The sequence below is a fragment of the Balaenoptera musculus genome, chromosome 15, assembly GCF_009873245.2.
Source record: "Balaenoptera musculus isolate JJ_BM4_2016_0621 chromosome 15, mBalMus1.pri.v3, whole genome shotgun sequence".
Taxonomy (NCBI): Eukaryota; Metazoa; Chordata; class Mammalia; order Artiodactyla; family Balaenopteridae; genus Balaenoptera; species Balaenoptera musculus.
The window spans coordinates 78,896,508-78,922,244 of NC_045799.1; the positions used below are offsets into that span (position 1 = coordinate 78,896,508).

The following is a 25,737-nucleotide window of genomic DNA, read 5'->3' on the forward strand; positions in this document are numbered from 1 at the left end:
TACCACTGGACCACCAGGGAAGTCCCGTAGAGCAGTAGTACTTTTAAAAATAAATTACATTAATTTCAAAGCACTTAAAAATATTCCATAGTAATACATTTCACAGATTTGCTGATAAAGGCATCTAGAGATTGAGACAAGCGCACTATTTGAATGTTGCCTTGAAACTCCTAACATCGTTTCTGGGGTGAATGAGAAGAGTGAAATAAGAATCAGAATATAGATCGCCAAAGTTTTCTAATTTAGGGTTCTGACTGCTTACTATTAAGTTAAATTTAGCATCTGAATGAGCTGCTGTAAATATTAAGTTTCTTCATTTTTATCTTATTTATTAGATTTCCTTATTTGTGGTGGTGGTTCGTTCCAGGTGACAGGGAACAAGTATGGAATTGTATACACTATTTTTCTTATAGCCTCTCATGTTGCTGATACATACGTAAATATTTTTCCCTGTTTAGCAGTTAAGAAGGGCCTTTTCCAAAAAACTATAATGCTGCTAATCCAGATGCCCATTCTTTTCTCCTTCTCTGTGCACTACTCTGGTAGATTACTTATGTTGAATGGGGGACAGGGGAGACCCTTAGCACATAAGTGGTTTTATACTTTTTCAGATTCCCCCTGAGTCCAGCCATGCCGGCTCCCATTGGCTGAGACTGCCCAGCATGCCCTATGCTGAGATGATCCAGTTACTGAAGGACTGCTCACGCGGGGAGCCGGCCTTTTGGGAGGGGGTTGGGTGAGTTAATTTCTTTCATTTTTAAGAAAAAAAGATTATGTGGTGTGGCTTGGCAAAAAAACACACCTTATAGATAAAAATGGGCTGCTGGACCATCTCATGGCTAAGCCATCCCAGCTCTTTCTTGCATTATTTCTGCATAATAGAGTGCTTCTAAGTAGAAGAAATTTATGCTAAATTTGAGTGACTTTTTAAATAGAAAGAAATATAATCAGTAAATTAAGAAGTGGCCCAATTATAATAGACCCTATAATAGACCCTATTAGATATTTATTTAAAATGGTAAAAATGAAACATAGTCTCACACTAAGCTCCTTTTTAGTGATAAATTTTATTTTAGAATGACTTTAGAGATAATCTCTTATCCTGCTCACTAGAAAGAGTATCAATCTATTATGTCTGTACTCTGAAGATTTTCCAAGGGTAGCTGAAGTGGATGATTAACTTTTGGAAGGCACATATTTGTCTTTAATTCCTGCCAGGGTAGTTTTGGGTCTTATTCGTGATTTGTAGGGTGGTCTCTGAAATATTGTTCTCTCTGGAGTTTTGGTAATATTACTGCCAACAAGAAGAATGGAATCATACATAAGCTATCTTTGCTTATCTTTTTAACATTTTAAAATACAGTTCTGGGCAACTAGAACTGAGAAATTCTTGCCTCTGGGGAAAGTGTCCCCTGAGTCACAGATAATGTTTATGTTCCATAAACTATGAAACCTCTTTGTCAGCCCATACTGAGGATGATAATTGGGGAACAAAACATCCAGTTTTGGTCAGGGAACAAAAACAGCCAGCTGGAGGAACAGTAACCTGCAATTGCCTATAGTTCTTAAAAGGCAGATTGGCCTTTAAAGTTAGAGAACTTAGCCAGAAGAAGGATTTGTTAAGTATAGCCACTCATTCATTGCAGACCATATTTCTACCTCTTGTGCTGCTTAGGTTCTATGAGTTTGTTTATCTGATGATTATATCCTTAATGTTTAAATCTTATTTGGCATTGTAGTACAACTTATTAAATTTTACTGTACCTGTTTTGTTTACTTCAACAGGAGCATAGGTGTTCTTCTGCAGCATCTCTGAGATTTATTTCACCATAACCGTTTCTCTGTTGCCTTTTTAAAGGGGTCCTAATTTCATATTCGATAGTCTTCAGCTGTTTCCTGGCCTGTAGTCTCATCTCACACTAGCCTGTCTTATCCACTGCCTCCAGACTGCTTCTTTACAAGTTAGTCCTTTCCACTCAGAAACTTAAACTCAGTAGTCTCTGAGTGCCTTTTATGTGCTTAGCTGCTTTTGGTAATGGAAGTCAAGTATTCTAGGGGTTATCTAGTCTTTCTCCTAATCACTTGAAACAAAATTTTTTTTTTTGAATTGGCTATACTTTTTCATTGCTTGGCTATTATTTCATGTAGTATGTGTTTTAACTGCCAGGCTTTTTTTCTTTGTAATTATATTTTAAAGCATCAAAATCAGCAGTGTTTTTGGTTTTGTTTTAATGCACATTTAAACAGAAACAATGGCAGGCTGATGGGTTCTAACCTATTAACTAATTCTGTATAATGGGGATAAGGTGGAGATTTTAGGAGATAGGAAAAGACGTATATCCAGGAGAGTGAGAAGGTAAATGGACTAAGGGAATGTATTGTGATTACTGAGTGGCATTCAGGATCCATTTGAGGCACCTGATTATGAATTTAAAATAAGTCCACACACTGTCATTGTCTTTTATTCTAGTCATGTTTAAGCTGAACAAGTGCAGGCTAGGAGTAACTTGATATAATAGAGCAAGAGAGACAAGGGAACCGTAGGTTTATGCAAGATTGATTGGAATGACTGACTGTGGAACTTAACCTGAGTTAAGAAGGACAAAGAAGTGAGATTGGTGAAAATGTGATAGAATTAACTGATTTAAGGGTCCTGCTGGGATTGAAGGATTGCAGAGTTGGGGTACTAAAGGGAGTGGATTTGAAAGATGTGAGGGGATGATCAAGAGAGAATTGTGTGAGTTTGAGAACTTACAGGGCTTGTAGTTTTTTTTTTTTAAATAAATAAATAAATTTATTTATTTATTTATTTTTGGCTGCGTTGGGTCTTCATTGCTGCACGCGGGCTTTCTCTAGTTGCACCGTACGGGGGCTACTCTTCATTGCAGTGTACGGGCTTCTCATTGCAGTGGCTTCTCTTGGTGTGGAACGCGGGCTCTAGGCGCGCGGGTTTTAGTAGTTGTGGCGCGTGGGCTCAGTAGTTGTGGCTCGCGGGCTCTAGAGCCCAGGCTCAGTAGTTGTGGCGCACGGGCTTAGTTGCTTTGCGGCATGTGGGATCTTCCTGGATCAGGGCTCGCACCCGTGTCCCCTGCATTGGCAGGTGGATTCTTAACCACTGCGCCACCAGGGAAGTCCCATGGGGCCTGTAGTTAGTAATGTATTCGTGGGAAAGAGTTCTTGAGGTGTGGGGCGAGGACAGAGAGGAGGTTAAGGAGCCAGGATCAGCAGGGCTCCTTATTTGTGAGCAGAGTTTTGTTGTCGTTAGTATACTTACTGATACTCTTAATAAGAAAATATGCTTCTGAATTTAAACAAAAATACTTAAGTGGTATGCTTTCTACCATTCTAAACATAGACTACCCCTAGTTGTACCAAAGGTTTAAAGGATAAAAATACAATCCTGTCTCAAAAGCAATAATTTTAAAATTCCTCAGATGTTGATATTGTCTAGATCAAGTATCCTTAGTCTGGGACCCATGGACTCTGAAATTGTATGCATGATTTTTGTATGTTTCTGGGGAAAGAGTTTATAGATTTCATTAAGGTATTTAAGAACTGCTAATCTATATATAAGCAGAAAACTAGTTATATAGCAAAAAATGCCTAATATCAGAGTATAGATGTTTTTTTTCGCCACATCGCACGACATGCGGGATCTTAGTTCCCTGACCAGGGATTGAACCCATGCCCCCTGCAGTGGAAGCATGGAGTCATAACCACTGGACCACCATGGAAGTCCCGGAGTATAGATTTTTAAGTCTGAGTATCAAGAGAATTTTGTGTTGATATGGCTAAAACATTAGCTAACATTCATGGCTTTGTTTTTTTCAGGGACAGAGTGTCTATGAAGAGAAATGAATATGTAGCTTTACCTGAATAGATGGGGAAGAGGGCCTTTAGGATGCTTAAATATTGCTTCTTTAAATTAGTTTTTAAAATTATTTTTGCTCCTGTTCTTAAATTCTAGTACATGACTCTCAACCCCTCTACTAAGAGGAAGAATACTGGATCTCCAGACAGGAAGCCCTCAAAGAAATCCAAGACAGACAACTCTTCTCTCAGTTCACCACTAAATCCTAAGTTATGGTGTCATGTACACTTGAAGAAATCCTTGAATGGCTCACCACTCAAAGTGAAGAACTCAAAGAATTCCAAATCTCCAGAAGAGCATCTGGAAGAAGTGATGAAGATGATGTCGCCCAACAAGCTACATGCTAACTTTCACATTCCTAAGAAAGGCCCACCTGGCAAGAAATCAGGGAAGCATAGTGACAAACCTTTGAAAGCAAAGGGCAGAAGCAAAGGCATCCTGAATGGACAGAAATCCACAGGGAATTCCAAATCTCCCAAAAAGGGCTTGAAGACTCCTAAAACCAAAATGAAGCAGATGACTTTGTTGGACATGGCCAAAGGCACTCAGAAGGTGACACGAGCCCCGAGGAATTCTGGGGGCACACCTAGGTCCTCTAGTAAACCTCATAAACATCTGCCTCCTGCTGCCCTCCACCTTATCGCCTACTACAAAGAAAACAAAGACAGGGAGGACAAGAAGAGCGCCCTGTCCTGTGTTATCTCCAAAACAGCTCGTCTCCTCTCTAGTGAGGATAGAGCTCGTCTCCCAGAAGAATTGCGAAGTATTGTTCAAAAACGCTTTGAGCTTCTAGAGCACAAAAAGAGATGGGCTTCTATGTCTGAAGAGCAGCGCAAAGAATATTTGAAAAAGAAACGAGAGGAACTGAAAGAAAAGTTGAAGGAGAAAGCCAAGGAACGGAGAGAGAAAGAAATGCTCGAGAAACTAGAGAAACAGAAGCGGTACGAGGACCAAGAGTTAACTGGCAAAAACCTTCCAACATTTAAATTGGTGGATACCCCTGAAGGGCTGCCCAATACACTCTTTGGGGATGTGGCCATGGTGGTGGAGTTCTTGAGCTGTTATTCTGGGTTACTCTTACCAGATGCTCAGTATCCTATTACTGCTGTGTCCCTTATGGAAGCCTTGAGTGCAGAAAAGGGTGGCTTTTTATACCTGAATAGAGTGTTGGTCATCCTCTTACAGACCTTGTTACAAGATGAAATAGCAGAAGACTATGGTGAATTGGGAATGAAGCTGTCAGAAATCCCTCTGACTCTGCATTCTGTTTCAGAGCTGGTTCGGCTCTGCTTGCGCAAATCTGACATTCAGGAAGAAAGTGAGGGCTCAGACACGGATGACAACAAAGATTCAGCACCATTTGAGGACAATGAGGTACAAGATGAGTTCCTAGAAAAGCTGGAGACCTCTGAATTTTTTGAGCTAACATCGGAAGAGAAACTGCAGATCTTGACAGCACTCTGCCACCGGATTCTCATGACATACTCAGTGCAGGACCACATGGAAACCAGGCAGCAGATGTCTGCAGAGTTATGGAAGGAACGGCTTGCTGTATTGAAGGAAGAAAATGATAAGAAGAGAGCAGAGAAACAGAAACGGAAAGAAATGGAAGCCAGAAATAAAGAAAATGGAAAAGAGGAGAATGGGTTAGGCAAAGCTGATAGGAAAAAAGAAGTCGTGAAGTTTGAGCCCCAGGTAGATATGGAAGCTGAAGACATGATCAGTGCCGTGAAGAGCAGACGGCTGCTTGCCATTCAGGCTAAGAAGGAGCGGGAAATTCAGGAGAGAGAAATGAAAGGTAAAATCTTGTGTTGAGAGAAAAGAGGAAGCCCTTTAGAAGATAGTAGAAGGAAGGAAATTACTGAGGTAATGGTAGCATCTTCGTTTGTCACAACTATTTAGTTATTTCTGTGTGTAATAACCTGACCCTTTTAGGTATGTAAGATTCTAGCAGGAGTGTTCAGCCTGGCATTCTGCAGTTAATGATAGTTTGACTTGGATTAGTGTGATGTTGGCATCTTTTCTGGCTTAGTAAAGGACCAAATCCACAAACAGACATAGTGGAGATAACATATGACCTGGGAATGGGCTGACCTGGGTACCTGCGACTTAGCTATAGTTCTTTGAGCAAGTTGCTTATCCATGCCTCAGTTTCCTCATATGCTTAAGATTGTCGTAACAAATGAATGACAAGGTATTTGAAGCCCTCAGCACAGTTGCCAACTCAGATATTAATCTTTTCCTTATTAAGATGTAAGGAAATAAAAATTTGGGGCTTTCATAGCACCATTAAGTCTGAACTTTTTAAAAAACAGCTTTAAGAAATAATTCACATACTATACTATTCATCCACGTTTATTGTACAGTTCATTGTTTTTTAATATATTCACAGATATGTGCAGCCTTTATCATAGTCAATTTTAGAACATTTTCATCACCTCAAAAAGAAACCCCATGCCCTTTAGCTATACCCATTCTCCCCAGACCTAAGCAATCACCGTCCACTGCTGTATCTCTATATTTGCCTATTCTGATACATCATATCAGTGGAGCTGTATAATAAGTATGTAGTCTTTTGTGACTGGCTTCTTTCACTTACCATGTTTTCAAGGTTCAGGCTGTAGCATGTCTCAGTACTTAATTCCTTTTTATGGCTGAATATTATTCCATTGTTTGGGTATGTCACATTTTGTTTATCCATTTATCAGTTGATGAACGTTTGGTTTGTTTTAATCATTTTTGGCTATTACGAATAATGCTGCTACAAGCACTGGTGTACAAGTTTTTGTGTGGACATATGTTTTCATTTCTCATGGGTGTATATACCTAGGGATGGATCTGCTGGATCATATGGTAGCTCTGTTTAACTGAGGAAGTCCTAGACTGTTTTTCAAAGTGGCTGCACAATTTTACATTCCTACCAGTAGTAAATGAGGGTTGTAATTTCTCCACTTGTCTGCATCTTTGCCAAAGCTTGTTATTCTATGATTCTTATTATAGCTATTCTAGTGATTGTGAATTGGTATCTCATTGTGGGTTTTTTTTTTTTAATTAATTATTTATTTATTTTTGGCTGCATTGGGTCTTCATCGCTGCGCGCGGGTTTTCTCTAGTTGGGGCGAGCGGGGGCCAGTCTTTGCTGTGGTGTGCAGGCTTCTCATTGCGGTGGCTTCTCTTGTTGTGGAGCACGGGCTCTAGGCGCGTGGGCTTCAGTAGTTGTGGCTCATGGGCTCTAGAGCGCGGGCTCAGTAGTTGTGGCGCACAGGCCTAGTTGCTCCATGGAATGTGGGATCTTCCCGGACCAGGGCTCGAACCCGTGTCCCCTGCATTGGCAGGCGGACTTCCAACCACTGAGCCACCAGGGAAGCCCTCATTGTGATTTTGATATGCATTTCCTTGATGACTAATGATGTCATCTTCTCTTGTGCCTATTTGTCTTTTGTATATCTTCTTTGGACAATATTAATTCAGATCTTTTGCCCATTTTCAAATTGGGTTATTTGTCTTTTTATTATTGAATTACAAGGGGTCTTTATATAGTCTAGATACAAATCCCTTAAGATACATGATCCACAAACATTTTCGCCCATTTTGTGTGTTTGTTCTCTTTTTACTTTCTTGATAGTGTCCATTGAAGCACAAATTTTTAAAATTTTGATGACATCCAATTTATTTATTTTTTTCTTTGGTTGGTTGTGGTTTTGGTGTCAAATCCAAGAATCTGCTGCCAAATCCAAGGTCATGAAGATTTACTCCTATGTATTCTTCTAAAAGTCTTAAGAGTTTTAGCTCTTACATTTAGGTCTTTGATTCATTTTGAGTTAATTTGACTATAGACACATCAACTTATTTCTGGCTATGTGTGTCTTTATACCAATACCACCGTGTCTTGAGTAGAATTGAGAAGCCAGAAATAAGTTGATTATTGATATAGAGAAACAAACAGAACATTTTAAATATATAATATAATTATATATATATATATATTTAAATTTTATTTATTTATTTGGCTGCGTCGGGTCTTAGTTGTGGTACGTGGGATCTTCGTTGTGTCGCGCTGGCTTCTCTAGTCGTGGCACTTGGGCTTTTCTCTAATTGTGGCACGTGGGCTCTAGAACGCATGGGCTCAGTAGTTGTGGCGCGCAGGTTTAGTTGCCCTGTGGCATGTGGGATCTTAGTTCCCCAACCAGCGATTGAACCTGCGTCCCCTGCATTGGAAGGTGGATTCTTAACCACTGGACCACCAGGGAGTCCCTGTAATGTAATTATAAAATATGTAATAAATATCAGTACTTTGCCAAGGACAGTATTTGAATTAGAGTTCAGGTCTTTTGATGTCTAGCTCAGTGCTGTAACCTCTGGAACTAAATTTGGTCTTTTTTTTTGACGACTTTCCCTAGATTGTTTTTTGTTTGTTTGTACCTGCAAGAGAAGGAGCTTTTCCTTTATTGTGATTTGGCCATTACTCTTTTTGTCATTTACCTTTGTACTGATTTCTACTGTAATCATTGTTGCAAATGTACAGCTCTATTCAGGCTAGAAAGCCATTTATTAAAAGTAACAAATACCATACCGTTCTGTTTTGGTTTTTGTCCGCACTGTGCAGCTTGCGGGATCATAGTTCCCTGACCAGGGATTGAACCTGGGCCCACGGCAGTGAAAGCACTGAGTCCTAACCACTGAACTGTCAGGGAATTCCCCCATATTGGTTTTAAATAGATGAAATTTGTCTTAAAATTTTAAGTAACATCTTTAGACTGATGCATTTTCCAGATTCTCGCTACATTGTGGATGTTGTCATCAGTAGAGTACCAGCAGTAAAATTGCTGACATTGTGAATAGCAGTGCCCTTTACTTACAGTATCAAAATTTGTGACAGTTGTGGAAAAACTTGAAAGATTCCTGGGTGTCTTTTGTTATTGAGGGAAATTTCTATCTGGATAGAATAAACTTATAAAATGAATGATCAGAAATAAATTGATTAAAACTTTTTTTTCATCATTAACAGAAGCAACTTGCTGAATAACTCAAAAAATAGTATTAAAGAGGCAATAATTACTATTATCTGCTGATGCTTCCGTGCCCTTGCTTTCTCAATTCTTTTTCTGAATTCCTCAGGACTGAAATATGTTTTATTTTGAAATAGCTATTTTGGTTTTATTCATCCTGATCATTTTGAGGATCCTGTGGCTGGTCCTGTCAGAAAATGTTTCAGTTAATTCTGTTTAAGGACTATTTTAACTTTACATTGAAAATTATCAATAAAATAAAATTAATTTATTATAAAACTAATAAGTTATTATTAATAGTTAAACTAATAATAATAATAATAATATAATAATTATTATTATTAGTTAAACTAATAATAAATTTTGGAGAGAAAAGATTTTGCACTGAGTTGATGGCTGAGACATCACCAAAATTCAAAGAACATAGAAGGAACAGATAGAAATTGCTGCCTTACACATTATTTCTTATAACAGATTAGAATTAGGAGAAGGAAACTAAGATTTCTACTTAATACCAGGCACGTCTCACTCCATATCTTATTTAAATTTGTAAGAGTAGAATTTACTAGGAAAAAACTTAATCGATTCATTTTATCTTTAACAGTGAAACTAGAACGTGAAGCTGAAGAAGAACGAATACGAAAGCACAAAGCAGCTGCTGAGAAGGCTTTCCAGGAGGGAATTGCCAAGGCAAAACTAGTCATGCGTAGGACTCCAATTGGTACAGATCGAAACCATAATAGGTGAGTTGTTAAACTTAATTTTTATCATCTTTTAGGGCTGCTATATTGTTGCTAGTTAGTACTAAGACTAGACAGGCTTCCCTGTGTGTGGATATTGGAAACAGAGTTGCTCATCACACATTTATTTGAATATTTACTGAGCCAAATGCTAGGGTTATGAAGTTAGATAAGACATGACCCTGTCCTCAAAGATACCACAGATATGAAGCTTAAATTATGGTGATAGGAGAAATGTAATCCTAATAGAAGTCTTTAAAAATGGTAAGATATTTTAAATGCATACATTGTGTGGAACCTAAAGTAGTGAAATATTAGAAGTTATAAAAATTACAGATATTAAGTGAATCTCAAATTCCCAAAATTTTAGTATTCTGTGCTTTACTTTAGGATTTGTATCTGCTGAATGTTCAGTGATATTCTGTAATCATCTTCCTCAACAATGAAGTCATCCTGTGCTCATGATCTTTCACTAACACATTAATATGTGGTTGTGATTTGTAGATACTGGCTCTTCTCAGATGAAGTTCCAGGTTTGTTCATTGAGAAAGGCTGGGTACATGACAGCATTGACTACCGATTCATCCATCACCGAAAAGACCGTGCAGACTCTGCTGATGAGGATTACTGTCCCCGTAGTATGTATATCTATTAGTTAGTTTACCCTGCTCAAGTAGGGTCAGTATTAAGACTGTCTTTCCTCTGTCACTTTTTTTCACTTGCTAAATTTCTTTATTGCCTTCTTAGGTAGATTTATTTGAGTGAGGTGGGAAGATGTGAAATGCATAGCAGAAGGAAGGAAACTTAACATTTGATTATCGACTTTGTTCCAGGCATAGCGTGAAAAGATAAAGAACTTGAATATTAGGATATTTGGGTATTAGATTTATACAAGTAGTTTTCAAACTTTGTTCCTTGGAAGTCTCTTTGTAGGTACTTCAAGGGCTGGAATTGAGGTAAGGGGCCAAGAAGGCAGTTATGTGTCTTTTTCCTCCACTTTAAAAATTCATTTATTTAATATTTATGGAGCATCTCTTTATTTGCCAACCAATTTTTCATGTGCTGTGATACAAGATAGCAAACAAGACATAAAAGGTCCTGAATGTCAATTAACTAAAATTCTAGTGAGGAGAAACACAGCAAATATGTAACTAGAAATAAGTGACTGAGAAGGGTCATGAGGGGCACTGATAATGTTTTTTTTCTTGACTTGGGTTCTGGTTACATGAGTATGTTCAGTTTGTGAAATAGAAAAGTGTACTTTTCTAAATATATATATATATGTGTGTATATATTCTTTCTTGACCTATACATAGATATGTGTGTGTGTGTATGTGTGTGTATATGTGTATATATATATATATATATATATATATATATATATATATATATATTTCTCTTTTTTTCCCCCAAGAAAGAAATTAAAAGAAAAATTTTAAATTTAAAAATACCAGATGGTTAGGTTAGATCAAGTTTTCTCAGCCTCACTGTTGTTGACATTTTGGGCCAGATAATTCTTTGTAGTGGGGGGTTGTCCTATGTGTTGTAAGTTACTTAGCAGCATCCCTGACCTCTGCCCACTGGATGCCATTAGTGACAACCAAATGTCACCAGATATTGCCAAATGTTCCCTAGGAGGCAGCATGGCTTTCTGTTGAGAACCATTGCGTTAGATGGTACATAAGCTTCCTTCCAGCTGTACTTTATATAACCTAATGAATATTGCTTCTCAGAAAGTAGTTTTCTTTCATTTTAGAGAAACTCATAACCCAAACTTTTAAACTCACAAAATCGTTAAATAAGGAAATTAGTATATAGCCCAAAACTTCAAATTTAAGGCATTTTCTTGTTGAATTACGTTATTTATTAGATTGTAGTACTTAGTAGAAAAGTCTAGTTTTGGTAGACTTTGTAAATACCCAGGTGAGGGCAGTAAATACGAAGTTAGGATCTTCAGACTTGAGAGAGATTCCAGTGGGATGAAGGACTGTGATTTTATAATGTGTCTCAAAAGCTTAATGGCTGTTTTCAGAAATCAGGTCCACACAGTTACAGCTCCCGGGAGAAGACTGGCATCTACATCCCTTCACTTCTAGAGCATCCTGGTGGATGTTGTTCCTTCATGTTTTCTAGTTCCAGCATGGCAGAGTTTCTTCAGAATTACCTGACTGAAAAGACTAAACAAGGTTATGTGTTAGTATTGTAGGGAAGATGCTGCAGGTTAAAGGGGAGAGAAGGGGAGCAGGGGAGAGAACCAATTGTAGAATTAGGTAAGGCCTCAAATACTGGTTTAAGATCTATCTATAGTAATGTCATATATTAGTATACAGGAGCTGGTTTACAAAAAAGTTAATCGTATTTGACATTTGAAGCCTCCAGGGGTAAGTTTGTAGTAGTTTATATATTTCAGTTGTGTCTACTTCACTACAGATGCCTTTATGCTAAACATCACGTACAAGGAGCAGATTATTTATTTGCTCTGAGACATTTAGTCATCTCTCTGCATTCTATTGCAATAACTTGTGATACTCTTAAACTTTGCCTGTTCAGCTGTATAGAGAGCAACTGTCTCAGATAATGTGCTGTATGTAAGATGTTTAAGAGAAATTAGCATCTGTTGTACATGTGAATATATTTAATAGGCAGCATTTGTGTTATTGGTTGTTGAATTTGCACTGTGTACTGCTTAGGTTTGAAACTAGGAATTGAGTATGTATTATATTCAGCCTAATGTATAAATTTTTCTTAGGTAAGAAAGCAAACCTAGGCAAAAATGTGAGCACGAACACACAGCATGGACCAGCTACAGAAATTGCTGTAGAGACCACTATACCCAAACAGGGGCAGAATCTATGGTAATGTGAGCATTCATCTGGCTGCTCTTTCTTTTTCTTTTTCAGTGTTAAGAAAATAATTTATATAGTGAAACCAGTGAGTTAGTGATTATCTATTAAGAGCATTTTGTGTGATTTTGATTTCTTGGATATGTAAACTCATTGCTTTAAAAGCAGACTTGATTTTTTGATAAGAATATATCTGTTTGCTTTAAGGTTTAGAATTTTATTTTTTCCTTGTAATGTAACTTTGTATATTATATGATAGATCTTACATAGCATTGGAAATGCCTTTCAGTCTGCTTGGGAATAGAAGTATTTAGGATTTTCATCTTTATTAAAGAATAAGGAATTGTAAATATAGCCATTAATCTTCCTTTGTGTCTATCCTGCTTTTAGGCAGGGAGCTAGGTTTTGAGAGGGTCCCTTCTACTTTTGTGATCGCATTAACTGCTTTAGCTGTGATCACCTTTAGTTTAATGACCTTTTGTCTTTTATTTTTTGATATAACTTTACTCTGTGAAAGGGATATGGACAAGTGTGCCTATTTACTTTATAAAATTTGTCTCATATTACATTTTATTTTTATTTATTTGTTTGTTTGTTTGCTTATTTATTTATTTGGGCCTGCTCTGAGCGGTATGTGGGATCTTATCTTAGTTCCCCGACCAGGGATCGAACCCATGCCCCCTGAAGTGGAAGCCTGGAGCCTTAACCATTGGACCGCCAGGGAAGTCCCCTCATATTACATTTTAGTAGGAAACATTGGCTCCAGTGTCGTAAGATAAAGTTAACATTAGGTCTCATGGAAACAGTAAATTGTTCTACTTCTGAGCAAGGTTGGAATTCTGCTTTCCCAACTCCCACCACCAACCCTAGATCCCTTTCTTAATGTTTGATTCTTCTTTTTTTTTTCAGAGTTAACAGGGGTTTTTTTTGGTTTTTTGTTTTTTGCCCCTACAGGTTTTTATGTGATAGTCAAAAGGAACTGGATGAGTTGCTAAACTGCCTTCACCCTCAGGGAATAAGAGAAAGTCAGCTTAAAGAGAGACTAGAGAAGAGGTAAGGGTTTTCATCTCGCTCCTCATATCTCCTCTTCAGCATTAGATATTATACATATCTTAGGGTTTTTTGTTGTTGTTGTTTATCCATAAAAGCTTAAGTAAAAATTTTAAAAGTCTATAACTCTTTTGTGTTCTTGTTGTTTGGTATTTTCTTTTAAAATATTTATTTATTTATTTATTTTGGCTGCGCGGGGTCTTAGTTGCAGCACGTGGGATCTTTGCTGTGGCTTGTTTAGTTGTGGTATGCAAGATCTTTAGTTGTGGCATGCAGGCTTCTTAGAACTAAGTGGCATGCATGTGGGATCTAGTTCCCCGACCAGGGATCGAACCCGGACCCCCTGCATTGGGAGCATGGAGTCTTACCCACTGGATCACCAGGGAAGTCCCGTTGTTTGGTATTTTCTTTTTTTTTTAATTTTTTTATTTTTTGGGTTTTTTTTTTTTTTTTTTTTTTGGTATTTTCTTGACACCTCATGCTTGTTTGGAAAAGTATGCTTTTAAACCATGTATATACAGGGTAGCAGGATTATTCATTGACTAACACGCCATACACCAGACTGAGAGCCTGATTGTAGTTAGGCAGCCTTGTAAATGCAGTTCCACATTGGTTGGTATTCAGAAGTATTCTGTTGGTATCCAGAGTAGCCCCAAAAATGCAAACAACCTAAATATTCATCAGCTGATGAATGGATAAACAAAATGTGGTATATCCGTAAATTCAGCCATGAAAAGGAACAAAGTGATGAAATATCCTAGAATGTGGGCAAACATTTTGCTGAGTCAAAGAAGCCAGACATAGAAAGGCCACATATTGTGTGATTTCATTTATATGAGACATCCACAATAGGCAAATTTATAGTCAGAAAATAGATTAGTGGTTGCCAGGGGATGAGGGATGGGGAGAACTGAGAGTGACTGCTAACCTGTATGGGATTTCTTTATGGAGTGATGAACATGTTTTGGAATTAGGTAGTTTTGATGCTTCTAAAATGTGAAAACCACTGAAAGTATAGGCTTTAAAATGGTGAGTTTAATGTTATGTGAATTATATCTCCAAGAGAAACCACGCAAACCTGCCTACAAAATTAGCATCAATATCAGTGCCATCTAGGTTTGCTAGTGTCCCTTCTGTTCTAGCAGTTGTTTCTATCAAAGCTGGGATAGGTTTTGCCTTAAGGCCACCTTTAATATCTGCATGCTTTCATGCTGGAATTTAGGTTTAATTGAAGAGAGAAGGAAAATACTGTTCAGTACATACTCTGCAATTTTGAGACACTTTCGAGAGTGATAATGGGTACATCATTGGTTTTGGTCCACTGCTTAATGTATAAATGAGTTAAAATTGTATTCAGAATCGTCCTGTCTTGATAACACTTATTAGATCAAAGAAGAAAATAAAGGGGAAATTATGTGGTAGAAGGCAATGAAAGCAGAATCCTTTATAAGAACACCAGTGAGACACAGTGAAGTTATAGTCAGAGGAAAATAATATTAAAACTCCTTATTATTAAGAATGAAAAGGGAACTTAGTACTTAACTTCGATGACCTTGAACATTAGTTTTTGGTGTAAGAAGCTAACAGTGAAGCTTATGGCCAATCCAGGGTAGAGAGTCTTATTAGAGTCTTTATTACTGTGACCTCAAAAGGTTAATCTTTAGTGTGAAAGTGAACTCTGAAGGTCCTTGTGTAGGTTTTCAGCTCAAATTCATGTTTCTTCTGTGAAGAATTCCAGGCAGACGATTTAAAGTTTGTCTCCAGTTGGTAGCAGTTTCTGGCAACTAACATAAGCAAATGCACACTCTCCCTGGAGGAGCATAACTTCAAACCAGGTGTCAAAGAATTTCCACAGATAAAATATCAAGAAACTCATGGTAAAAAAACAAAAACAAAAAACAATAAAACCCCAAAAAAACCACACAAACCAGTTACCATGAATGAGAGCTAGGTAAAGAAACACACTTCAGATACTGGAATTACCATATACAGAACAAAATGTGTGTTTTTTAAATGAATCAAGAATAAGAGAAATTTGAAATTTTGTGCGAGAAACATGAGACTATTAAACGAGAGATGAAAAGGATCTAAGTAAGTCTTCTAGAAATAAAACATGTCATTCAAGTAATTGAAATTAATAGACCGTTTTTTAAATGGTCTTTATTCCTCCTCCCCTTTGCCTCAACTTTTCTAGGTACCAGGACATTATTCATTCTATTCATCTGGCCCGGAAGCCAAATTTGGGTCTAAAATCCTGTGATGGCAACCAGGAGCTTTTAAACTTCCTTCGTAGTGATCTCATTGAAGTTGCAACAAGGTTACAAAAGGGAGGACTTGGTTATGTGGAAGAAACCTCAGAATTTGAAGCTCGGGTAAGAATATAAGGAAAACACCCTTTGAAATGTTACTCATGGAAACTCAATTTGGAATTGTTCCCTGATATTGTTCTTGACTTCCCTAGATGACCCTGGGAATCATATTTGCATTTGTCTTGAAAGACACATGTGGAACCCTAAATTCTCTATGTACATTATGATACTTTTCCTTTGTTATATTCTGCTGGTATCCAGGAAAATCTAATAGTTGGCTCAGAACCTTTGTTCAAAAAGAGCTTTACTATTAAGTTGAATGAAAACTAGTCCTAGAGTCTTAGTCATTATAACATTATTTAACCTATCCATTCCCATGTGATGCCTGTGCTATAAGGTATGAAACATTTGTGTATCCTGCTTTTGTTCATTCTCTATACTTGATCAGCTCAGTAGAGTTGTACTTGTGTTGGGCAGCACTCGTGCTGTTAAACAGGTACATTTCAGTGAAGGCACTTTTGTAGTCTTATCACTTACTGTTCAGAAGGACCCTTAAGTGTTATAGGTGAAACAGTTCAAGAGACCCCGTGTCCCACATTAGATTTTAGGTATCAAAGCTGGAGAAAAGATTGGAGAACACTGTCCGTGAGTTATCACTGTAAAAATTTTTTTGTTAACTTTAAATAATAAAGTCCACATAACTCCACACATTAATATTTGTGAGTCTTTTCAAATTGATCATTTGCATTATAACAGTGTGTTAATAGTTGTGTGATTTTTATGAGCAGTTGAACCTCCCACCGCCCTCCAATTTTCCCTCATTTATAAATACTTTCCATTTCTTTTAGTCTTTTTTTTTTTTTTCAGAATCTAAATTTGGGCCTCGGGTCACCTACATGATCTTTTTTTTTTTAAATTTTTTATTTATTTATTTTTGGCTGCGTTGGGTCTTTGTTTCTGTGCGAGGGCTTTCTCTAGTTGTGGCAAGTGGGGGCCACTCTTCATCGCGGTGCGCGGGCCTCTCACTATCGCGGCCTCCCTTGGGAGCACAGGCTCCAGACGCGCAGGCTCAGTAGTTGTGGCTCACGGGCCTAGTTGCTCCACGGCATGTGGGATCTTCCCAGACCAGGGCTCGAACCCGTGTCCCCTGCATTAGCAGGCAGATTCTCAACCACTGCGCCACCAGGGAAGCCCTCTTTTAGTCTTTAATGTCACTTTGGGGTACATAATAACGCATGGAGTTGATATGGTAAATCTTTTACTGCCAGACTTTTGTATTTCTATTTCTTTGCTATTAGAATTAACAAATTATATATGCATCTTATATATGTAACTTTTTTTCATTTGTCTGGTTATGAATTCTTGGTACATTCCCTGGGGAAAAGGTTTAAACATCTTTATTGTTCTTAAAGATTTTTTTTAGGAATTACTCAACTGAAAGAATTTTGCCTATTTGAAATATTACGGTTACTTTTTTGTTTATTTAGCAAATATCTATCAATTGCCTACTTTGTGCCAAACCCAGGCCCACACCTTGCTAACGTTGGATTATCATCATTCTCTGTTTCTCTTTGTAGTTATAAAATGGTATTTTTTTAATTGGCATGTGTTGTGTGACTGAGAAGGTAGTTTCAGTCCTTAAGAGTATGGTTTGGATCAAAGTGATTTAGCTTATGCTTCCTCATCCGTAAAATAAATGTGAGGCTTAGATGAGATCAAGTATGTAAAATGTATTATCTGGCTTATAGGTTGTAAGCTGTTAGGTTGGTAAAGTTTTACTTTCCTTCTCAGTTTTTCTTTGCCTTGAGACCGTCATTTGCACGTAGTAGGCACTCAGTCACTGAGTGTATGAATGAGTTCAGTAACTTCCTTTAAGTAGAGCAAGTTTCAGCCTCCCATGGATCCCTTCATCAGGGAAATCCAAGTAGTCGGCTACTTTCAAATGCATAAGCCATCCATTGAACTGAGGAACCCAGTTAAATTAATGTTATGTGACCAATTTGGGTCTAGGTTGATTTGAATTTAATCGAGGATTGTCTGCTTTCATCTTTCTCTTGGCCTTTTTACTCAGTCTGGTTTTTAAATCATTTTCTGTAGGTGATCTCACTAGAGAAACTGAAGGATTTTGGCGAGTGTGTGATTGCCCTTCAAGCCAGTGTCATAAAGAAATTTCTCCAAGGCTTCATGGCTCCCAAGCAAAAGAGAAGAAAACTCCAAAGCGAAGATTCAGCAAAGACTGAAGAGGTGGATGAAGAGAAAAAAATGGCAGAGGAAGCAAAGGTATTTAGCTAATGAAGATGTAGTTTTCTGACTGCGTAGAAGTATGTGATCTGGTTTTGAAATTATCTAACCCTATGCTTTTTAGTTACATAAGCACTGTTCCCTAGCCAGTGTTTGATCTTTATCACTTTCTCCAAATATTGTAGTTTTCAAACTGGTCTGTGGAGCACAGCCCTGCCTGTAGAGCTGGATAGTGTGTCAGAGTCCCCCATCCCCCTTTACCAGAGCTAATTCCTCTTTTTAAAAGGTGGTGGTTTTTAAATTTTTAAGAATTGTAAAATATACATAATGAACAACTTAGCCACTTTTACATGTATGTTTCTATGTCATTAAGTACATTCACGTTGTTCTGCAACTATTACTACCATCTGTCTCCAGAATTTTTTTATCTTCCCAAAGCAAAACTATGCCCTTTAAACACTAAACTACCCATTTCACCCTCCTGCCCAATCCCTGGCAACCATCATTTTCTTTCTGTGTCTATGAATTTGACTACTCTAGGTACCTCATATAAAGTGGAATCATACTGTATTTGTCCTTTTGTGACTGGTTTATTTAACTTCTTCAAAGTTATCTACATTGTAGCATATGCCAGAATTTCCTTCCTTTTTAAGACTGAGTAATATTCCATTGTGTGTATAGGCCACATTTTGTTTATTGGTCCATCAGTGGACACTTGGGTCACTTCCACCTTTTTTTTTTTTTTTTAATAAATTAATTTATTTTTGGCTGCGTTGGGTCTTCGTTGCTGCGCGTGGGCTTTCTCTAGTTGCGGCGAGCAGGGGCTACTCTTCGTTGCAGTGCTCTGGCTCTTCATTGTGGTGGCTTCTCTTGTTGCAGAGCACGGGCTCTAGGCACGCAGGCTTCAGTAGTTGTGGCGCGCAGGCTCGGTAGTTGTGGCTCTCGGGCTCTAGAGCGCAGACTCAGTAGTTGTGGCGCACAGGCTTAGTTGCTCCACGGCACATGGGATCTTCCTGGACCAGGGATTGAACCCATGTCCCCTGCATTGGCAGGCGGATTCTTAACCACTGCACCACCAGGGAAGTCCCGAAGGTTGTCCTTTTTGACCAAGCTTGAAGGTTCGGGAGGGATGGGGTGCACATGGAATAGTGAGGGAGGACGGGCACATCCACTTAGCCAGCCATGTCAGCTGAATCACCTCTGGTGATCAGTAGGATGACAGACATCACAGTCAGATTACCCTCACATCCAGCCAGTAATGCTGCTGTGAACATGGCTGTACAAATATCTGTTCTAGTTCCTACTTTAAATTCTTTTTGGTATATACCCAGGAGTAGAATTGCTGCATCACATAGTAATTCTATTTAATTTTTTTGTGGAACTGCCATAATGTTTTCCATAGCAGCTGCACCATTTTACATTCCCACCCGCAATGTACAGGGGTCTTAATTTCTCCACATCCTTGCCAATACTTGTAATTATCTGTCTCTTTTATAGTAGCCGTTCTAATGAGTGTGAAGTGATACCTTGTGGTTTTGATTTACATTTCCCTAATAATTGGTGATGTTGAGCGTCTTTTCATGTGCTTATTGGCTACTTATCTTTTGGGGGAAATGTCTTTCTGAGTCATTTGGCTATTTTTTAATTTTTTTGTAGGGGTGGGGTGGGGAGATGTGTGGATTCCTTATATTGTTCTGAATATTAATCCTTTATCAGATACACGATTTGCAAATATATTCTCCTATTTCGTGAGCTGCTTTTTCAGGTTTTTTTTTTTTTTTTTAGCCGTGCCGAGCAGCACGTGGGATTTTAGTTCCCTGACCAGGGATTAAACCCGTGCCCACTGCAGTGGAAATGCGGAGTCCTAACCACTGGACCACCGGGGAATTCCATGCTTTTTCATTCTGTTGATGGTGTCTTTTGATGCAAAAAGTTTTAAACTTCGATGAAGTTCAACTTACCTATTTTTTCTTTTGTTGCCTCTGCTGTTGGTGTCAAATCCAATGTCATGAAGCTTTCCCCCTGTATTTTCTTCTACAAGTTTTATAGTCTGAGCTTTTACATTTAGATCTTTGATCCATTTTGAGTTAATTTTTGTATATAGTATAAGGTAAGGGTCCAACTTCATTTTTTTGTATGTGTAAAATTCAGTTTTCTGGTTTTTTTAATTTTAGAAGTAGCTCATTGTAAGTAAATCAAATGTGAGAGGTAGATATAATATGAGACAATTCCCATTTTAGTTTCACCACACCCCCCCCCCCCAAGGATATCACTCTTTAATAGTTTGACGTGTTTCTGTGTATATACAAAGATAGTTTTGTTGGATTTTTACAGAATGGAACCCTCTGCATAATATTCTGCAGTTTTTCACTCATCAACATATCCTAGGCATCTGTCCTCTCTCTCTGTCGGTCCGTATAGATCATCCTGGTATTATTTGGGTTTTTTTGGTTGTTGTTGTTTTGTTTTTTTAACATCCTAATTCCTTATTGATGAACATTATGCTGTCTCTGGTTTTTCTTTTTTAGGATAATTAGCAGCTCCATTTTTTTCTGTTTTGTGTATTCGATTTCTGCTTAAGATTACTTGTGAAGAAAAGAATTTGAAAACACTACATTAAGGGAGCTGTCTCAGCCATTTTCCAGTGGAATACTTTCCCTTGTTTTTGACTTCCCTCCCTCCCTCCCTCCTTTCCTTTCTTTCACAAACATCTGGTAAAGGCTTGCCTGTGCCAGTCATTGTGCAAAAGTCTGGGGGTTTTGGTCATAAGTAGAAGCCAGAAGTCCTTGCTCTCAAGGAACTCTGAGTGTGAGAGATGGTTGGAGTAGAGTGACAAGTATGGTGAGAAAGAGCAGTGCTTGGCTCTCCTGTGAGGGATACCAGGGCAACTTAGAACTTCCCAGAGAGGAGAATCTATCAGCTGGATTTTTGAAGAACAGGTAGAAATTAATTAGGTTGTGGAAGGGGGGGTGGGCATAATGTTTGTTAGATTGAGCTGAAATTGCCTTCTCATCATTGACAGCTGGTACTTGTTTTGCCCTCTGAGTTTGCACAGAATGCGTTTACTCTCTAAAGCTCCTCCGGTAGTTGTACACAGTTGTCATGTTCCCCCTGGGTTTCTTCCTGAGGCCAAGAGTGATACGTGATACAAGAAAGAACATTTTGGGTGAGAGGTGAGTAGAGAGCTAAGATTCAGTTAGATAAACGTTTAACTATTAATTCATGGCATAGACTGAGATTTCACACACGTAAAGTCTTTATTGAATTTGTTACAATATTGCGACTGTTTTATGTTTTGGATTTTTGGCCAGGGAGATATGTGGGATCTTAGCTCCCCAACCAGGGATGGAACCCAGGCCCCCTGCATTGGAAGGCGAACTCTTAACCACTGAATCGCCAGGGAAGTCCTAGTATTCTTCTTGATGTGATCTTTCCTTGCCATTTCTTGACTCATAACATTTTTCTTCTCATTGGGAACTAGTAGCTGTAGAGTTCTCATTTAAGTTCTTTTTTAGTATTCAACCCCATAGCGAAGTAACCTCTTTTTAGCTTGTCATATGAGATGATTCTTTGATTGGGGAGGAAAATATGAGCACTTTGCAGATTTAACCTTGAGGCCCAGACACATAGTACACAAATGGAAAACATGGAAGAGTTTCTTGGAAAATCAATTAGGCTGCCTACTAAGTAGTTCAACAATGTTCTCCATTAAAATGGCATTATGCCCTGCAGTTCCCCACCGAAGGTCAGCCTTGCCACAGCTCTGAAATTTTCCACTGTCCTTTGCTTTGAAGGTTTCCACTTAGCATGGGCCAGGGTTTTTTCAACTGGCACTAGGTTGTTGCATGAGCTAATATCAGTCCCTAATCTGTGCTTCAGTTTCCTTATTTGTAAAAGTAGATTATCTCTCAAATCCCTTTTTGTAATAGTCAATTATTTCAAATATTTAATGTTTATTTCATTTTCTTGCATTAAATGGGAAAGATGTTGTATAATTTGGCCAAATCCTGGGTTCTGTTAGGCTCTCTGTTTGCTTTGGATGCATTTGTCCCTGATTATCTGTTTTTCCATTTTAAACGTTCTTTTATGGAAGAATATGGTCTGAAGCCTCATTATATTCTTGCCAAGATATGTTGTCTTTTTACTGTTAGGTAAAGGGATTAATGGTGACTTGCACATAAGGTGGCTTCCCCTTGATTTTGTTATACGCACTTCTACCACTTCTAACTAGGTCCCAACTTTATTTAAATATGCTAAAGAATTTGACTTTTTCATCAAAGTAGTGTGTCCAGCTTCCCAGCAGTACTGCAAAACAGAGTATTTACTTGATGCTACCGTGTTGTATGTCAAAACTTTATCTTGCTGCTGTTCCTGTGTTTTTAAAAAGTCTTCGATATGGTGGGGTTTTTTTTTTTTTTTTTTTAATGTTCTGGACTGGAATTTTGTGCAGTGGGAGGAGACTTAAGATGTTCTTTAAAATCTGAGTGCCTGTTGTTTTCACCCTCGAAATTAGAGGCTAGCTGGAGACGAGGCTGGTCTAGATGGATAACTCAGTGGATAAAACAGGATCTAATGTATAATGCCAGGAGCGTTGGATTGGGGATCGGGAGACCTGGCCCTAAATTGCTGTGAGACCTTGGGCAAACTTTCTTTTCATGAAAAATAATAAATGAACATTACACACATGTGCACAGACATTCATAGCAGTGTTTGTTATTCAGCATAGTCAAAAAGCAGAAACAATCCAAATGTCTGCCAGCTGATGAATGGATAAACAAAATGGATGTATTACTCAGCAGTTAAATGGAGTGAAGTGCTGTTATGTGCTGGGATGTGGATGAAGCTAGAGAGCATTATGCTCAGTAAAAGAAGCCAGTCACAAAAGGCCACATGTTATAGGAAATGTCAGAATCGGTAAATCTATAAAACAAAAGAAGATTGTGGTTGCCTAGGGCCGGGGAAGTGGTGGGTTAGGGGAGGGAATGGGGAATGACAAGGTTTCTTTTTTGGGTGATGAAAATGTTCTAAAATTAAGATTATGTTGATAGTTGTACAACTCTGCAAGTATATGAAAAGGCATTGACTGTACACTTTACAGGGGGAACTTGTTATCGATAGTATATAAATCATATCTCAGTAAATCTGTTTTTAAAATGAGGCTAAATAAGCTTATTCTCAAGATCTTTTCCAGTTTTTTTTTAATATATATAAATTTATTTTATTTATTTATTTTTGGCTGTGTTGGGTCTTCGTTGCTGCGTGCGGGCTTTCTCTAGTTGCAGCGAGTGGGGGCTACTCTTCATTGTGGTGCGCGGGCTTCTCACTGCGGTGGCTTCTCTTGCTGCGGAGCACGGGCTCTAGGCGCGCAGGCTCAGTAGTTGTGGCGCACGGGCTTAGTTGCTCTGAGGCAGGCTTAGTTGCTCTGAGGCGTGTGGGATCTTCCTGGGCCAGGGCTCGAACCCGTGTCCCCTGCATTGGCAGGCGGATTCTTAACCCCTGCGTCACCAGGGAAGCCCCTCTTTCAGATTTTTGTTTGTTTCTTTTAATGAGGCCACATGTGCTGGGTGCTCAGATTTTATAATTTATAGGAAATAAGTAAAAAGCAGTACTGTATACTGATGATTTTTTTAATGCTTTTGTGCATCTGACTGTCCACTAGAGGACAGCAAAGCCCATTTTAACCATTCCCTGGCTAATTGAGTGTTATTAATAACACTCTTTTAGGAACCGAACCTAAAATTCTTAACTATATATTCCACTGAATGAAGAGATTTGCGTTATTACAGTAAGAGAATCTGTGGTACCATGTGTCAGCTCTCCATTACATTAGGGGAGAAGACCCGCAAGGCACCTGTTGTGATTGTAGATCTTACATCCTACTGAGGAGCTCTGAAAAGGGAAGGAAGGAAATTGTGTTTCAAAGGCAGATGTTGAAATATCTGCACTGCAGGTTGGAGTAAGGAATGAGTCAGTTTCCATTAGAACTTTAGCAGCCTCTTAAATAGATTTTTTCGATGTGTTTGTTACTTATCCTTGTTATTCATAAATTTATACACACAAGGCTCTCAGTGGTTCTCTGTTTCTGTAGGAAAGAGAAAGGACAGCCTTTGGTCCCCTCCCTGAACTCTCACACCACAGCTTCAGAAGTAGCTCAACTGTCTTTGTCCCTTGGCAGCTCTATTTCAAAGCCTGTGGCCTTCCAGGGATAACGGGCCTTTCTTATAGAAGGAAGACTGTTACTTAAAATAGGCTTTTTGCCTAGTACAGGGCAGTGAAACCCAGCAGTGCTGTTGTCAGTTAGCTAGAGCTAGCCAGGTTGTATAATAAAAGTAGCCAGCATGGCTAACTTTAGTTCAGTCATGACTGAGTTAAGCAGTATGACCTCCACAAGGTAGATGAGAGTGAGATAACCTAGTCTCTCAGCTTCTGGTGTACTGCTGAAGCTTTACCTTGTCCAGCTCTGTTGTACTTTCTGACTGTCTGAGAATGATGGTCCCCTATAATGGCATTTGTTTACGTGGATGCTCACCTCATTGTTCAGGCTTTTTTAGTGCTTTGAAAACATCCCAAAAAATCACCTCTTAATTAATAAAACAGCAATACAAATAAATGAATTATCCTAAAATGGCATTTTTGTTCCTCCTCAGAATGTATATTTTATAGAGGGAGGGTTGAAAATTCCTAATTACATTTTTCTCCATCCTCTTTTACTTTGCTAATTCTAAATTAATTTGCATTTTCTGATGATGAGCGGAGGCAGTGTGGATTATGCTGAGAGTAACTGCCCTGAATGAAATCAGGCCAACCCCTGGGACTTTACAAATTTCACTTAAGTTAGAAGTTGGTGATAAAGTCAAGAGAATATTTCATATCAGTACTTAATACTTTTAAGGATTGTAGAATGCTTTATAGATACTATTTACTATTTCTAGGCCCTGTAATCTGGGATTATGGTACATATTAGTGCAGAAACTGATAATCTTACTGACCAAGCTACATGACATTGTTGCATACTAGCATTATTTACACAGTACAAGTGTTCCTGCTTTTAAATGACACTGAATCTTTAAGTGGATTTCACTAGAAGAGACCTGTTTCTAGTCATTTCCCCCTCCTTGAATTCTTTGTGTGACCTCTGGCAACTTTTTTCCACCCTTCCAAGCCTTGGTTTCTTCTGTAAGATAAGTGGGTTAGCCTGGAGGAGCTCTAGGAGGTGAACGTATCGGGATGCTCTCGTATCTTTAGCTAGTTGCAGTCCTCTCTCAGTGTATACTGTCAGTATTACGTGAAGAATCCACATTTCATGTCTTTGAAGTCATTGTAGTAATGCTGGCCTGGTTTGGTCTCTGTTTAGGTCGCATCTGCTCTGGAAAAATGGAAGACAGCAATTCGTGAAGCTCAGACTTTTTCCAGAATGCATGTTCTACTTGGGATGCTTGATGCCTGTATCAAATGGGATATGTCAGCAGAAAATGCTAGATGCAAAGTTTGTCGAAAGAAAGGTATATTTAAATCAGAGTTGCTTATCTGAGTGTATTAGGCACTAGGACTTCCATTTCCAAGATCTTTTATCCCTCAAGAATTCTGTGTACACAACTTTTAAATGTGGTGGTGGTGGTCCAGATTTTACCTTCTCCTGAAAGTCCATAAAATGCTAGTCTTTAAAGTCACACT

General features: G+C 38.4%; 1 protein-coding gene across 1 annotated transcript in view; it reads left to right on the forward strand.

Moving 5' to 3' along the window:
- BAZ1B (bromodomain adjacent to zinc finger domain 1B) overlaps window positions 1–25,737 on the forward strand; it is a 67,048-nt gene that overhangs the window by 32,149 nt on the left and 9,162 nt on the right. Inside the window, exons 7-14 of the mRNA XM_036824930.1 lie at window positions 3,968–5,669; window positions 9,485–9,623; window positions 10,125–10,258; window positions 12,370–12,475; window positions 13,418–13,516; window positions 15,708–15,885; window positions 17,920–18,102; window positions 25,418–25,565. Of these exons, the coding sequence (XP_036680825.1) occupies window positions 3,968–5,669; window positions 9,485–9,623; window positions 10,125–10,258; window positions 12,370–12,475; window positions 13,418–13,516; window positions 15,708–15,885; window positions 17,920–18,102; window positions 25,418–25,565 (2,689 nt within the window). The remainder of the gene's footprint in view (window positions 1–3,967; window positions 5,670–9,484; window positions 9,624–10,124; window positions 10,259–12,369; window positions 12,476–13,417; window positions 13,517–15,707; window positions 15,886–17,919; window positions 18,103–25,417; window positions 25,566–25,737) is intronic.